At 41.3% G+C, this 16,673-nt stretch overlaps 1 protein-coding gene across 2 annotated transcripts in view; it reads left to right on the top strand.

Moving 5' to 3' along the window:
- Nucleotides 1-16,673, top strand: part of GPC6 (glypican 6) — an 809,956-nt gene that overhangs the window by 244,179 nt on the left and 549,104 nt on the right. For both annotated transcript variants that reach the window (XM_081198452.1, XM_081198451.1), the window contains exon 2: nt 1,044-1,202. In XM_081198452.1, the coding sequence (XP_081054578.1) occupies nt 1,044-1,202 (159 nt within the window). The remainder of the gene's footprint in view (nt 1-1,043; nt 1,203-16,673) is intronic.

The raw sequence follows: 16,673 nt of genomic DNA, 5'->3' as shown, positions 1-16,673 counted from the left end.
TGCGTTTACCAGAAGTGTTAGAGAGGGCTTTCTCAGTGGTATTTCCAAGATCCAGGGACTCACTTATTAGTTAGGGCCCTTTTCTGCTAGCTTTCTTTCAGCTGGCAAAGACCTTCCTTATTTAGATGTCCTGGAGTGTGCAACTTGTGGCTTTGTGACCTTTGACCTTATTTCATGCAGCCCATTTCATATGGAGGAGGAGGAGGAGGAGGAGGAGACTGGGATAGAGAAGGAGATTGGAAGGGGGGATTTGGTCTTCCCTGTTAGCATGTTGAGTGGCTGAAAGAGAATGAAAAGGGGTGCCCCCTCTGCTTTTGTTTCTGTCTCTACCCACTGAAGCCTTAGGCCCTATGCAGTAGACGTCACACATTGCCTCTGAATGCTTCAGGAATACCACCCTGGCGAGAGAATGGGTCCTCATCCCTGAGAAGACTCAAACACCTGGTTTCACCAGTACGTTCTTTTCAGTTAAGCACTGAAGCCCCTTCAGCCATTACACTACGCAGTCCTTTTGGTTGCAGAAATGAATGGCTGGGCAGTGACTAATAATTCATTGCAAATGAATGGAAAGCAATTTGCTGGTAGTAACTTGACAGTACATGCACATCTTGCTTACCAAACACAAGGCGTTCCCTGGAAATCATTCGCTAGGTGGAGGAGTTGACAATTTCCATTGATTTCTATGGGAAAATGTCTAATGCATTTTCAACCACACAAATTTGACCCCCAATTTTTTTTAATTTTTTATTTAAAAAGACAGGAAAACACGCAAACAAATGCTTATGGTTTGTCCGATTTCTCCCCCTCCCTCCGTTCCTCAGCCAGCCAACAAAAGGCAAGCAAAGAAGTAAAAAATGTTCTGCTCAGATATCTGAATATGTACAGGTAATATGCATAGGTTTGGGTACTGATGCCTCCGGTATGGATATGTGAAATTTCACATAGCGAATGTTCGTAAAGTGGGACCAGTGTGGGCATATGAACAGGGATGTAAATTTTGCATGCCTTCATTCATACGTTGCATTCATTTATGTTTATTGCAGGGGAACATTTGAGAATCTGCCCTCAGGAATATACATGCTGCACATCAGAAATGGAAGACAAGTTAAGCCAGCAAAGCAAACTGGAATTTGAGAACTTGGTGGAGGAGACAAGTCATTTTGTGCGCACAACCTTTGTGTCCAGGCACAAGAAATTTGATGGTGAGTAGCATGTTATATTTTGCTTATTCTTGGAGCCAATCTACACAGTCATCCACAAAACTGTGCATAATGTAGACAGCCTATTTCACTTCAAGTGGCAGATGAAAGATGCTCTCCCGTGGAAAATCATTTTCCGAACTTACAAAACAAACATGTCATAGATAAGGCTACGCTATTATCTTCTTCTTTAGCATACTAGTTTTATATGTACATGATGCTTTTAAAATAGGGCAGCCAAACATTTGATTTGATTTGATTTGATCCAAACACCTGCAGTCTGAACGATACCATCCAGCAATAGATAACCATATGAGACTGTTGATCATGTGTGTCACATCATAAAAGGCTCAATCAATTAATCCATTGTACGGTCAGATTCCTTACTTGGAATCCCCTAGTTTATCATAGGATACCACTTATTCAGAATGAATGTTAATTGTATTTTCCAGGCAATTAGATATCAGATTCAGTTGTTGTCCTGCTAGGATAAGAGCGTCCTTTAAAGCTGGCATCCCTTATCTGTAATTATTCCTGTTAATCCCAATGATATGAAAGAATGGGCTGCTGAGAGATGAAAGACTTGCACACTGTTTAAAACAGCACATGGATGAAATATTAGGTCCGTCTCACTTGATATGCCATGGCCCCTTTCCCCATTTGTTTGCCTGAATGGGCACATTTACATTTTGCAAAATAATCCATGGGTGCTGCGGGGGCTTGGCTAAGCTCTTGCTGGAATATGCTGCCTAAGGTTTGCTCTGAAAATGATACTAATAAACATCCTTTATGAAGAGAAATGTCCCTCATGAGGACCATGATAGGACTACTATGGTGGATGCAGAACCCTGGCCAGAAAGGAGATTGATAGATAAACTTCATTCACATTAGCCAACTGCCATAGCAACATAAAACAAGCAATATATACAATTAAAAAGACAACAATGGGTAAAAAGGGCAATCAAATGACCAAGATTATCGTTCAGATAGTGGCCCTTAATCTCATTGCACCCTTGGAAAAAACCTAAGCGGCAAAACAGATCCCAAATGAGCAAGCCAGACCATCACAAACAAGATCCATCAATTTTAAAAATGAAAGATACATCCTGCCTTGATATTCAACCTCCTACAAGAGACAGTGAGGACTCCGTTTCTGCTGAAGAATACGCTTTAATAAACCATTTCTATTCATTGCAGCCCTCAGCTCAAAACGAAATCTTGGATAGACTAGACATACTCAGAAGCCAGAAAGTAGAAAAATAAGTCATTGTTCTACACACCTTATTCTAAAGCTATTAAGCTTTGGGGGGTTTTAAACTTACTTTCCCCAATAGCACACAACTTTTGCCATTAATATATAAAAATGAAAGTGTTTGATTCCCAAGGGACTTATATCTCTTCCCAGGATGAATGAAGGTCGCAGTGTTGCCACCCCGAGAAAAATATCCTTTGTCAATATGACCAGAGATGCTCTTTTCTAACCGAATCTACAAGCGCAGAAAAAGATCGAATTCTCACACTTGCCTTATGACATGGTTGCCAAAGGGCAAATATTTGCCATTGTCTATGTCCAGTGCACTTGTAGTGAGATGACTTTAGACTTCCTTTTGTTGTGTTCCGAATCACTCCAGAGAGATTGTCGCGTCCTCCAGAGTCAAAGCAAAAGATGATTCAGCAGCTTTGCAGGGGTTGAAGCACATTTTCCCTTTCTTCTGTCAGAGGGGATGAGTTCATTGTGGATATTTTCATTCTCTCCATCAAAGCATATGCTGAAATTATGTAGGAGGAAGAAAATTGTGTTGATTCATGGAAGGATGAACAATGCTACTCTAATTATGCTGAAACTTTTAGTACTCATTTCATCACATAATTGGCGTGCAGTTTTGGAAGAGCCTTTTCATGGGATATGCAGCAAATTGCAATAGATAGATGCAAAAGGTAGAAACCGATCACCTGAATGCAGTGCCTTTTTGGTGGAAGGAAACTCAAACAGTTAGGGAAATTTACCAGCAGAGATGTCACACAGATGGCTTTTGTGCTTAGCTTCTGAATAGCCCTTATTTATTGTCTGGTACATTTCAGAATCATAGTTATTATTGTGATTGTGCTGCGGGGTATTTTTTTTTGGGGGGGGGGAGCCATAGCAGAAAAGCACTCAGTGACAGCTCAGTATATTTTGCTGCCTAAAACCTAATCTCGCATTCCAAAATAGTGGTTGAAGGGTAGAAGATTCTGTTGTCTCTCTCCACCCCTTTCTCACTACTAGTAATACTTCTCCTCCAAGTGCAAGCTAACTAGTGGGGTAGGAGAGCTGAAAATAATGCCAATATATTTCACATCTGGAAACCAATGCGCCCCTTGGGTTTCAGATAGTACATGGGTAGACAAGTCTAAAAAGCCTGGGACACAAATTTTCATGGCCCTCTAGCAGCTATGGTGGCTCATTTACTGGAATTAATGTACAGTGGTACCTTGGGTTAAGTACTTAATTCGTTCCGGAGGTCCGTTCTTAACCTGAAACTGTTCTTAACCTGAAGCACCACTTTAGCTAATGTGGCCTCCCGCTGCCGCCGCGCTGCTGGAGCCCGATTTCTGTTCTTATCCTGAAGCAAAGTTCTTCACCTGAAGCACTATTTCTGGGTTAGCGGAGTTTGTAACCTGAAGCGTATGTAACCCAAGGTATCACTGTATTTAGTGTTAACTATGGAAGTGTATAATTGATGCTGACCAAATTAAACCTCCTGATGTATGTTTTGCTCTAGGAGGCTTAGTTTGGTCAAAATTGAGTGCAGTAGTACCTTGGATCCCAAATGCCTTGTGAATCGCACGTTTTGGCTCCCGCAGGAGTAAATGTTCCGGTTTGCGAACGTTCTTTGTACCCGAACGTCTGACATGACTTCACCAGCTTCCAATTGGCTGCAGAAGCTTCCTGCAGTTAATCGGAAGCCACGTCTTGGTTTCCAAATGTTTTGGAAGTCAAACGGACTTCTGGAACGGATTCCGTTCAACTTCCGAGATACCACTGTATACACTTTCAGAGTTAACACTAAATACATTACTTCTGATTAATAAGTATTCATAGATGCTAGAGGGCTATGTAAAATTGTTTGCGGCGCTTATAAAACTCGTCTACCCATGTACTATCTGAAACCCAAGGAGCGCATTGGTTGCCAGGTGTGCCATTTTTTCAGCTCTCCTACCCAACTAAACAGGATTAGTAGTGGACAATCCACGTCCCTTTGAAAGCTTTGAAATATCAGAATATGCATCACCCTTCTGGCTTCTTTGCGAAATCTGTTTCCCTGTTTATTGTAGTGAGTAGGACTTGCCGTTTTGTCCTACATAAAGTTAGGAGTAGAAAGCTGATGGAGGACCGAAGGAAGTATGAGACCAAATTACACCAGCTGTACACTTTTCTGTTGCTCTGGAGCATTTAAAGGAAAACATGTGCTCTCCAGGTTGACAGCTGGCTGCCAACCATCTATGCCACATACAGCAACAGTGAGCCACAACTTTAGAACTATTATTTAGCCTCAGAATAACATCAAGCACTTCCAAATGTCCTGACATCAAGTGCCTCAAGTAAAGGAGCACTGGAGCAAATCAGCTGATATTCTTTCATCCCTGAAAGTATGTATGGGACAAAGAAACATCACAATTTGCAGAGATTTGATTCACAGTTATAGCTTTGCTTGATTTTCAGGAAACGATGGGGATCTGAACTGTTTGCCCACTGAGGAACAACCCCTTACAGGACTGGACAAACAGTTGTGTTTATTAGTACTCAGACAACCCAAGGCATACCTCAAAACAGCTTAAGATATATTATCCTCCCAGAGTTGTCGTAACACTATCATCTCATTATCACCAATTCCCCCTACATAGTGGCTTTGCTGAGCAGCTGTTTTGCAGCCAAGCCAATATCTTTTTAAAGTATTGCTCTATCAGCAGCTGAAACCAACCCACCAGAAGGGGTAATGCCATGAATGTTAATGAGCAGGCAGTATCTGTTCACTGACATTTCTTAACTAATCCTCTGAATAACTATAGGCAAATTGCAATGAGATGTTGATTTTTATTTTTTTAAGGGGGGAAAACAGTTAAAGGAAAGCTGGTTACTGTCTTACTCTGCCATAGTAAGTGGAAAATAATTCTGCATTAAGTGGTTTCTACATCCAAGTGGCTAGCTTCTCAATGTGATACAGATGAAGTAAATTATATTGCTGTACATGTGGCTCTGAAAATGTATGCGAACAACATAAATGCAGAAAACCAGAGGGACTAGCTTCCCAAATGTTATGAAAATGTCTTTAATTAAATCAGTCTTTTTCAACCTGTTGCCTCCAGATGTTTGTGGACTGCAACTTCCAGTATCCCTGAGCTTTAGTCTTAGAATATATAAGACAAAAGCACGGTTTTTCCTCATTATCAATACAGTGGACCTTCCAGATACGAACTTAATTTGTTCTGGGGGTCCAGTCGCACCCCAAAAATTAGGTAAATAGAGGCGTGCTTCTGCGCATGCACACAGCATGATTGAGTGCTTCTGCACATGCGCGTGTGGCCGTAACCCGAAGATTCCGTATCCAGAGGGATACGTAAGTAGAGGTACAACTGTATATCACATATATGTATCTTCCACTGATGAATAGATGGGGAAATTGTTATTTGCTAGCAAGACACACACAGTTTGCTACGGGTGGTGGGGTGGTGGATAAGTCAGATGCCTTACCCAGCCCAAAAAATGGCTATAAATATAGTTCAAAATCTCATAATCTCTTCAATACCACCATAACCCCCCCCCAAAAAAATGCCTGTAATACAAACAAATATTTTGCTTCTGTAGAAACTGAGATTGCAAGAGGACATTTTTTATTTGAAAACTTTCTTTTACTTGAGTATGTGTGTGTAATAAGGTTTGTTTTGAATTGGAAGGTTTATGATGGGTTTGGAGAAGTTTAAAAGTTTTCAGAAGTGTGTGTGTGTGTGAGGGAAATGTTTTCACGGCTTATGCATGTGATTTCTTTTAATTGAAAGGTTGATACTGGTTTTTAACCAGCGAAAAGTTGGCAGGGATATGTGTGCAGATTGAAATAACATTTGATGAATTCTACATTCCTGGATAGAAATAAGTTTGAAAGTGACAAAAACTTCTCTCATATAGATAAATGCAGTAGAACTTCACAGCACTTTTAGTATGTTTGTGTAACTATCCCTACTTTCTGCGTCATGCCTCAATTTTGTTCCAATTTCTTTTGCAAATTGAATTATTTCTTTCAAAATGTGTCAGTGTTGTCAGTAATAAAAATAATACTAGCATACCCTCCAACATTCCTTCATTGGAAATAGGAACGTCCCATTCCATAATGATAATTTTACTGTTTATACCCCACACATCTTCCTGGGTTAGCCCAGCCACTCTGAGCAGCGTCTAACACATATAAAAACATACTGTATTTTTCCGTGTATAAGACTAGGGGGTTTTTTACCCAAAAAATAGGTTTAAAATTGGGACTCGTCTTATACACAGGTAGTGCTGAGGAGGTTTTCTTAATTTGGAGTCCCCTAAAATACGTCTTATACATGGAAAAATACAGTAATAAAACATTAAACATTGGGGGGAAAAACCCTTCCCTATACAGGATTGCCTTCAGATGGCTCGGGGGTCAGATAACTCCTTACCCTCAAATGTTTCTCCAATGAAAATAGGGACATCCTAAGGAAAAGTGGGACATTCCAGGATCAAATCAGATACCGGGATGGCTTCTCCAAATCAGCGATATCCCTGGATAATAGGGACACTTGGAAGGTCTGTACTTGCCTTCTCCATCATGGTGCCTCCCTCATCCCTTACACTCACTATATTTACATCTGTAGACCCTGTGTATTCCTGTTTCTGTCATCACAAAGAAAGCGAGGTTCCAAAAGGGCAACCCTTAACATCACAGTACTTGGGGAAAGAGGGAGTATGAAGTGAGCCATATTTTCCTGGAAGAACTAGCTGAGTTCTTTTACACTTCGTAGGCTTCTCTGCATGCATAAGTGTGCAGATCTGTTTCAGAAAAATGTTGCATTTCACGTAGGGTTGGGGTTTTCTGTTTTAAAATTGTATTATATTTTTATATTATCTTTGAGATTTGACACTTGCTCACAGTCCATGGATAGAGGTCAGTTATTTATTTATTTTCAGAAAGTATGCGTTCGTGTATCTTGCAGAAGTGTGAATTTCCATGGATATAGATGGCATATATAAAGGTGTCTTTTTATTGTTATGGTTGGTGCCCACCTGACATGCGAATGCTTCTAATGGTATCATCATAGTAGTTGCATCTATGTCAGGTATATCAAGTTTCAGATAAAGCAAGGATTTATGGCAATTTACTGCCCCAATTTTATACAGACTCTGGTCTCAAAACTGCACAGACAGTCACATTAGTTTGAGAAGGAGAGACAGTAAAAGCCTCATAAAACTTGTCTGATTTATAGTTCTTTGATGTTTTCTCACTGAAATATCCAAATGGCATAAACAAAATGTCTCTTTCCCATGGAAGATTCAACAATACGATAAAGGCACCAATCCGTCGGAATATTTGTAGAATCAAGGACTACATTTAGAAAGAGTTACCTAGGAGCATCTTTTAGCACAGTAAAACAGGCCTGCTTGCTATTTATATTCTTTTCGTGCAGACCTGGGACTCAGCTAGATTGGTAAAGACAAAGTGATTTATATGCATTGTACATGCAATATAACATTGTGCCACCAGATGGTGCCGTGGAGCCTGTTTTTCTCTACCTGTTTTCCCTGTTTAAATTTACAACACATTTAAATGAAACACTTCTTTGAAACGCAGGACTTGATGTCCTTGCACAGGGCCTGTAAGACAGAGCTATTCCACCTGACCTTCAATTTGAATTAGCCTGATCCTCTATTCCCTTTCCCCTTTCCTCCTCTATGAAGAAACCCTTTCTGGGACCCCACATTTAAATTCTTCCCTGGTCTCCGTGCTGGCCCTAGTAGGACCAACTTGACCAGTTAGCCCTGGTGATCATTTGATGTCTACTGACTGGGGTTTTTTCCCCTTTCTTCCCAAAATGACCCCTGAATTTTTGAATTATATTGATATTGATGCTGCATTTTATGGTTGTATTTTATGCTGTTTAATGCTATTTTTAAGTCACATTTTAATCATTGTTTCATATTTGCTATTAGCCCGCCCTGAGCCTGGTTTTTAAACCAGGAAGGGCGGGGTATAAATAAATTATTATTATTATTATTATTATTATTATTATTATTATTATTATTATTATTATGTGTCCAGTTCCAGCCCTGGATAACCTGTGACACCCAATTCAGAGTGGTTAATGATGTCCTTGTAAGTGGTAACACTGCATGCATGTGACATTTAGGTTGTAGCTGCACTAAGAAAATCAAAACCTATATCTAATGGAAGGTTCTCTGAGCATAATCCAGTGTTTGCCCTCTGTAGTAAAGCTTGTCATATTGCCTTCCTTAAGAGCCCTGCTAGATCACATCAAAGGGCCCATCTAGTCCAACAACCCGTTCTCACAGCGACCAACCAAATGCCTACAGAACATGGGTGGCGCTGTGGTCTAAACCACTGAGCCTCTTGGGCTTGCCGATCAGAAGGTTGGTGGTTCGAATTCCCTTGAGGGAGTGAGCTCCCGTTGCTCTGTCCCGGCTCCTGCCAACCTAGCAGTTTGAAAGCATGCCAGTGCAAGTAGATAAACAGGTACCACTGTGGCGGGAAGGTAAATGGCATTTTCATGTACTGTGGCTTCTGTCACTGTGTTCCATTGTGCCCGAAGCAGTTTAGTCATGCTGGCCACATGACCCAGAAAGCTGTCTGTGGTCAAACGCCGGCTCCCTCAGCCTGAAAGCGAGATGAGCATCACAAACCCATAGTTGCCTTTGACCGGACTTCCCCTTCCAGGGGGGTCCTTTACCTTTACCTTTTTCCTTTCTAGGACCTGAGCAGGACTGACCTGAGTGAAACAGCTCTCTCCCCACTTGCAATTTGAAATAACTAGTATTCAGAGGCATAGTGCCTTCAACCCTGGAGGCAGAACATATCTACAGTAGCTTATAGCCATTGACAGCCTTATCCTCCATGATTTTTGATTAATCTGATAATAACTTCCGCTGGGAAACATGACCATGCAGGACGAGCTTACAGCTCCATTCACAAATGCATATCCAGCATCGAATGGACTATAACAGAACACAGTCACCTGCAGCTGCGAAGGAGTCATTGCAGATCAAATGCTACAGGTATACAAATTTAATTAATAAATATTAAATCTCATCTCAGATACCTCACCAGAGGAAGATGCTCAGGAGGCCAAGCCTCTAACCTTGATAAAAATGGACAAAGAGTCAATTAATACCTTGCGGGCCAAGGTGCAGTATTCAAAAGAATTAGGGTCTGTGCCGCAGAAGAATGAAGTGCAAAAGGTAGCTCCAAAAACATTAACCTTATTTGTATCTTGACAGACAGCCATTGCTTGACTGGCATCAGAAGTTTGTTTCTTTAACTACGTGTCAGCAGGAGGTATGACCTTACAGGGTTTTCTTTCTCCTAAAGACAGATACAATTCTTTGTAGCGGACAATTTCTTATGTGTTCAGCACATGATTAACCATGGTTTTCCCATGATTATCGTGACATAGCCCTGGAAACTTCCATTCATGCTCCTGTTCACCAATAGACCAGATAGCCTTGCAACAATTAAAACAGGTCTCCTCATTTTCTGTTGGCAAAATGCACCAGGGCTGATGGTGTGCGTATTTATTTACGGCTGAGATACTGACCTGAACTCTGGATAGTATTTTACCATGAAAGGCCTAATCTGAAAAGAGATCTAGATTATTAAAACACACTGGGCTGAACATCTAAAGCTGCCTAACCTTTCTAACTGGATTAACATATTTGTTCAGTGTGTAACATGGGAAGATGATTGCTCTGCTCTCTTGATCGGCTCTGTTCTGGCATTTTTCATAATTAGAGAGAATGGCAATCTCCCTCAATTAAAATTCCCATTTATGTCCGGTTGGAAAATATACTGTCACCTATCTTAATGGGGCAGAAAGGTCACAGTCTGTAGCATATGAGGGGGTGGCTGTGAATAACCAACTTCGACTTTTAGTAGGAAGTATTAATTAAACATGGAATAACAAGTTATCCAAAGGCATTTAAAGAGAGATTTTTCAAGCAGGACACCCAAGTTATTTATAATTTGTAAATCAGGTAATTGCAGTCTGGAATAGCATATCCCAATACTCTTATTTTTGGTGAATGACTACTTCACCACTGCAAGAGAGAACTTTTATTTCAGAGGCATTGTTCTGTGAATGTCTAAATAATTTCATTTAAATTTGTGTGTAGAAACCGTGAAATAATATTTGCTAGGTATTCCAGTACTAAAAAGAACTGAAGACACACATTGGTGTCCACCCCCAGCTGAGTCATATTTGTCAAGTGTGGAGCTTTATTTTGTTAATTTTGTAAAGTCAGCTTCTGGTTCTTTTGGAAGTTGAGAGATGAGGCACCACATGCAGAAATCTTTTGATTTATGAGAAACTAGCCTGCTCCTGCCTCTTAGTGATTTTAGCCACTGACTAAAGTCATAAAATTGATTGACTTTTAGCAGAGCATATCTAGTTATCTAGGGCTGACTAGAGTGAAACACCAAGTGGGATCATCTTAATAGATGGTCCTGGTTGCGGGCAGGCCCTCAACCCGGTCCCCCTACCCTGGCATGGGTGGAACCATCACCCTCATGCCAGGGTGGCACCATGATTACCCAGGGCTATTGTCCAATCAATTTGGATGGGTGATTGTGGGGAATGTATAAAAGTGGCAGTCCAATGTGTGCCAAGCACCTGCTTCGCACTGCTGAACACCCGCCCAACCTCCCTTTAATTTAAGTGTCCTCTGGCCTTCTTTGGACTTTGGTTGGTTGCCCATTTTGGGTCAGGGACCAGGTAGGAATTTTTCCATTTGGCGAATTGGCACTGGCCACTTGGTTTTTGCCTACCTCTTAGCAACCAAGGGACGTGGGTGGTGCTGTGGGTTAAACCACGGAGCCTAGGGTTTGCCGATCAGAAGGTCAGCGGTTCGAATCCCCGCAACGGGGTGAGCTCCTGTTGCTCGGTCCCTGCTCCTGCCAACCTAGCAGTTTGAAAGCACGTCAAAGTGCAAGTAGATAAATAGGTACCGCTCTGGCGGGAAGGTAAACGGCGTTTCCGTGCGCTGTTCTGGTTCTCCAGAAGCGGCTTAGTCATGCTGGCCACATGACCCGGAAGCTGTACGCCGGCTTCCTCGGCCAATAAAGTGAGATGAGCGCCGCAACCCCAGAGTCGGTCACGACTGGACCTAATGGTCGGGGTCCCTTTAACTTTACCTTTACTAGCAATCATCACAACTTTGTAAGGTTTGGCAGTTAGGCATTGGCTTATTGTTGAGTGGTGGAGGGGAGGTGGTCCATCGGCTGCCCCTCCATTTCAAGGGTATTCTGTTAAAAGAATCTGGGGCCTGTATCCTGTCCGAAGTCTGCTTGAGGGGCTAGGGCCATGCCAGGCCTCTGGGAACACCGGGGCAGATGCAGGCTGGTTCCCCCGAAGCAGTTTCCCTTTGGGTGGTTTACCCTTACAGACTTCCTGCAAAGGTGGCAGGAGTCAGATATAGTCTTTTGTCAATGCCTAAGCCAATACCGCTCACATTTAATTAATTTTTATAATGAATGATTTTAGAATGTTGTTTATGTTGTACTTTTGTACTGTTTTATTGTTGTTAGCCGCCCTGAGCCCGGCTTCGGCTGGGGAGGGCGGGATATAAATAAAATTTATTATTATTATTATTATTATTTCCTGTAATCAATAAAATTCTGGCCAAAAAAATTGTCCAATAAACTTAAACAAAAATTCTGTGTCTGTGTGAATTTCTTTATGTTAATGGGGAGTTGGCTTAAGGGTCTTGCCACGCAATTGCCTAGACTCTAGAGAAGGGACTTCCTCGGTTTATTTTTAAGCCTTTTATTTTGGGGAACTGATCGTTGTCCCACATTCTGTTATTCAGAATTTTAGTGCAGCTGTGATGGGGAGTATCATAAAAGCACAAGGTAGCAGCAAAGGCAGGTGCTTATGATATTCCTAATGGGTCTTATTTCATACCAAAAATATGATTCCCACTGCCCTCTGAGTTTGCAAATATTTAAAAACCATTAAGTAATCACTCTGCTAATGCTACCTCAAAAAGCACCCATCACAGCTATTTTTCGGGCGGGGAAATTAGAGTGGTGTGTGGCAGTGCTGTTATTCTGGAGTTTGGGGTGGATATTTTTTTTTAGGAAAATGGAAAGATGCTGTGAATTTGACTACAGCAGCAGTGCAATTAAGCAAGAGCTGGATGGGGCAATGGGATCCAGGGAAATAATGAAGGTTTCTGGGATGCTAGGTCTACCCATTGAGATATGATGGAGGGATAGACAAAAACTGCAATTTTCTCAGAGGCAAATAGGAACTTCGGAGGAACAATTTTCATCAAGATCATAATGGGGAATGTGGGGAACAGGGTTGAAACTGCCCCTACACAACTGCTGTGAACTCAATTATTATCAGCCCCTGCAGCTGCTTTTTGCACTCTAAGAGACTGAGCACAATAAGTGCAAAGACATATTAAACATCATGTCTAGTATGGCAGGGATCCTGTATATGGTGCATAGGCTGCCTCCGGCTTGCCAATCCTGGGCTGCAATTGCTTTGCCATTCAACCCCAGGCCAGTAATTTCAGGCAAGAGGGAATCCTTTCCTGCAAGAGCCTGCCTTCCAACATTTCACAGATGAAAATAGGAAAATGCTTGTAATGTTCTTATTCTAATACCAAGGTTCACTGCCTGAGCTGCTGCTCCCATTATTATACATGGTTGAAGACTCGACTCCGACATATTTCATCAGTAATAGCCTCTTCTGCACTGTTTTAAGTTTGGCTTAATATATGCTAGGATATGACACAACTATCCTATTGTAAGTGGGCTTTATTACCCAGTAAAATGGAACACAATAAGCTATATGACACTTTGGTGCTCCTGTTTGTGGGTTCTACCTGTTGGAGACATGATGCACCCATCTCTTCTTTTATCAAAAATCTAACTAGAATAGCATTAGCATTAGCATTAGCATTAGCATTAGCATTAGCATTAGCATTAGCATTAGCATTAGCATTAGCATTAGCATTTATTTATTTATTTATTTATTTGCTTGCTTGCTTGCTTGCTTGCTTGCTTGCTTGCTTGCTTGCTTGGTTCTGCATCACACTGTTGTCTAATGTTAAGCTTGTGGTTTAGTAAAGGCCCCTAGATCCTTTCCACCTTATATTGCTGCAGCTGTTCCCCCCCCCCGCCTGTGTAGAATCTTACATTTGCCCCTACAGTGGTGCCTCACAAGACGAAAATAATCCATTCCGTGAGTCTCTTCGTCTAGCGGTTTTTTCGTCTTGCGAAGCAACCCTATTAGCGGCTTAGCGGATTAGCGCTATTAGCGGTTTAGCGGATTAGCAGCTAAAAGGCTATTAGCGGCTTAGAAAAAGGGGGGGAGCGGAAAAAAATCGGAACACTCACAAGACGTTTTCGTCTTGCAAAGCAAGCCCATAGGGAAATTCGTCTTGCAAAGCAGCTCAAAAATGGAAAACCCTTTCGTCTAGCGGGTTTTCCGTCTTGCGAGGCATTCGTCTTGCGGGGCACCACTGTATTGAAATTCATTTTGTACGTTTTGGCCCAGTTCTCCAATCTGTTAAGGTCATCCTGAATCCTGATTCTGCCTTCTGTGGCATTAGCTACCCCTCCCAGTCATCAACACCCAATTCTATTTTTCTAGTAAAAGGAATGGTGGAATTCACCATGAACATCTCCCTTGTTCTCTTATAATGACAATGGCGCCCACCTGAGAGGTGCTAGAACTCAGTTCTGGTGAGTTTCCACTGGGGGAAAAAAAAACATGTCAACATCAATGGTTTGCGCATGGATGGCAGTAGTTGGAGCAGGCAGACAGGTCCCCTGGTCACAGTCTTCCCCTCTATGGCAAAAGCATTAGTGCTTCCATCTCTGTTTATAGCAATTATTTCTAAATGTGCCTCTATGCATATAAATTAGCACATGCAATTTTTATGCTAATCTGTCTCCTCTTATTTAGTGATGGGGCCATTCTGTCTATCGGCCTAAGTGTAGGGAAATGGAAGCCTACAGAATGGCAAGTCAAACAAGTGATGCCAATGAACTTGAAAAAAAAATGATTCCCAAAGGCACAAAAGTGTAGCGATTAACCAGAGATAGGGACAAGAAAATAGGCTCTGTGTGTGGTAAGCAGGAACTGTTTGAGCATATAAGAAAGAACTTTGTATAAGCCACATATTTAACATTTTCCCCAAATTGAAAACCATCTTTCATTCAATAAAAGCACACAGTTCAGATCACAATAAAAAGTCAATAAAAACAATAAAACCACCAAGCATTAATGTTATAAAAGGCAGAACTCTTACAGAAACACTGTGGAAGGGGGGGGATGTAGCTTGGACTAGTACCTAGAAACTAAAAATGAATCTGTGGAGGTCTGATAATGCCTATACCACTTTCAACTGTATAGTAAGCTCTTGTGGCATACAAAGTACGTTAAAAGATACCAGATAACTGGGCTAGTAAACCACTTTAGTGCAGGTGGAAATTCATGATTAGATGTTCGTTCATTAAAAAAAAAACAAAAAACAGCAACACATGTAAAGCCAGCATGTTAGGGACCTTTTAAGTGATAAACAGTCAAGGACTTTTTGTATAGAGAACATTAAGTCACACGGATTCTAATGTACAGTGTGAACTGTGAAGTGAAAAAAACAAGCTTACCACTTTGCAGTTGTTGGGGAAGTGAATGAGCCTGCTCATGGATACTGATGTATCACATTATTATTATTTGCCTCTGTTTGCTTTTTCCAAAATCTTTTAAATAAATATTGGTCACTTCCAAACGACCAGTTTGATGAGTATTCATCCTTATTTGTTGGTGGAGAGATATCCTTATTTGTTGGTGGAGAGATATCCTTATTTGTTGGTGGAGAGATTAGGTAACATTGTGTTATAGGAGTTAGCCCATACTTTCCACTGCATTTCCCACCAAATTCATCACAAATAGTTTAAATCCATTTCGGGGGCCTAATCTGGCCCGCCGGTCAATTTAATCTGGCCCCTGTGGCAGTTTATTTCCTGGGGTAAAATCCTAAAAAAAATAACCCTCAACAACTTCAACCCTAAGAAAAGCTCAACAACTTCATTCCTAAAAAAAATCACCACTGATTAGGAGAAGTGGGCTTGTTTTGTGAGAGCTCCAGACTATCTTTCATTGTGCAACCTGAATTTGCTGGGATGTGAATGACTCCCACCTGAAAAATAGTGACAGTCTGGAAGCGCTCATCATCTTTCCAATGTGCAATGTCTCTATTTCTCTGCATCCTTTCCCCCATTGTATTTCTGGTATCCCTGTCACCTCTCCTGATTTTCTTTTTTTTTTGGGGGGGGGTTCCAATTTAGTTAATGTGATGTTTTAATCTTGCTTATGGATTATCTTAACATAAAGCATCTACTATTCATTTAGGATTTGCTTCTAACAATAAAGCATCACTATTCATTTGGGCTATGCTTCTAACAAAGATCATGAAAGTGCTGATAGTCTGCCATAACCTATTTCCTCTCATTGCCATCCACAAATATTTTCAAACAAACATGTTCTGTATACATTACAACGAAACCTCAATAGATCTTTGAACTTTACGTTTATCACCAATTAATGTAGGAATGTTGTCAGGGAGAGCTGGCACTATTATCACATATCAGTATTTCAATTTTCAAACCCTTTTCAAATCTCCAGGAAAAAATGTACCATGATTTGTTGTGGTGATTGTTAAATTTAACTGGGTATCACTGTTTATGCCTTTGGTTAGCCAATCCAAGCTGGCTCTTATTTTCTCCGTGTTAATATGTCGGTCTTGTTGGATTGTAGTTTTTGGCTGCTTTTATGGCGACCCTTTATCCTTCAGGAATCTTAAGTTTGTTTCTGTTAAAGCCTAGTGCAGATGTACGTAGTTCTCCCAATCTTCTAACAATTGTTGGGATATTGGCAGCATATTACATGCTCCATCCCTCTATTTTACATCCTTCCTTCCCTTTATGGGGTTTTCATTGTATCTATGCATAGACAGTACAAACATTGGTGCAAATACAGTGCTGGATGTGGGTGGCATTGTGGGTTAAACCACAGAGCCTAGGACTTGCCGATCAGAAGGTTGGAGGTTCGAATCCCCACGATGGGGTGAGCTCCCGTTGCTCAGTCCCTACTCCTGCCAACCTAGCAGTTTGAAAGCACATCAAAGTGCAAGTAGATATATAGATACTGCTCCGGCGGGAAGGTTAACGG

Source organism: Podarcis bocagei (genome assembly GCF_964188305.1).
Source record: "Podarcis bocagei genome assembly, chromosome: 6".
NCBI classification, from domain to species: Eukaryota; Metazoa; Chordata; class Lepidosauria; order Squamata; family Lacertidae; genus Podarcis; species Podarcis bocagei.
Note: the sequence above shows the minus strand (reverse complement) of the source record. Positions and strands in the feature narration are given on the sequence as shown.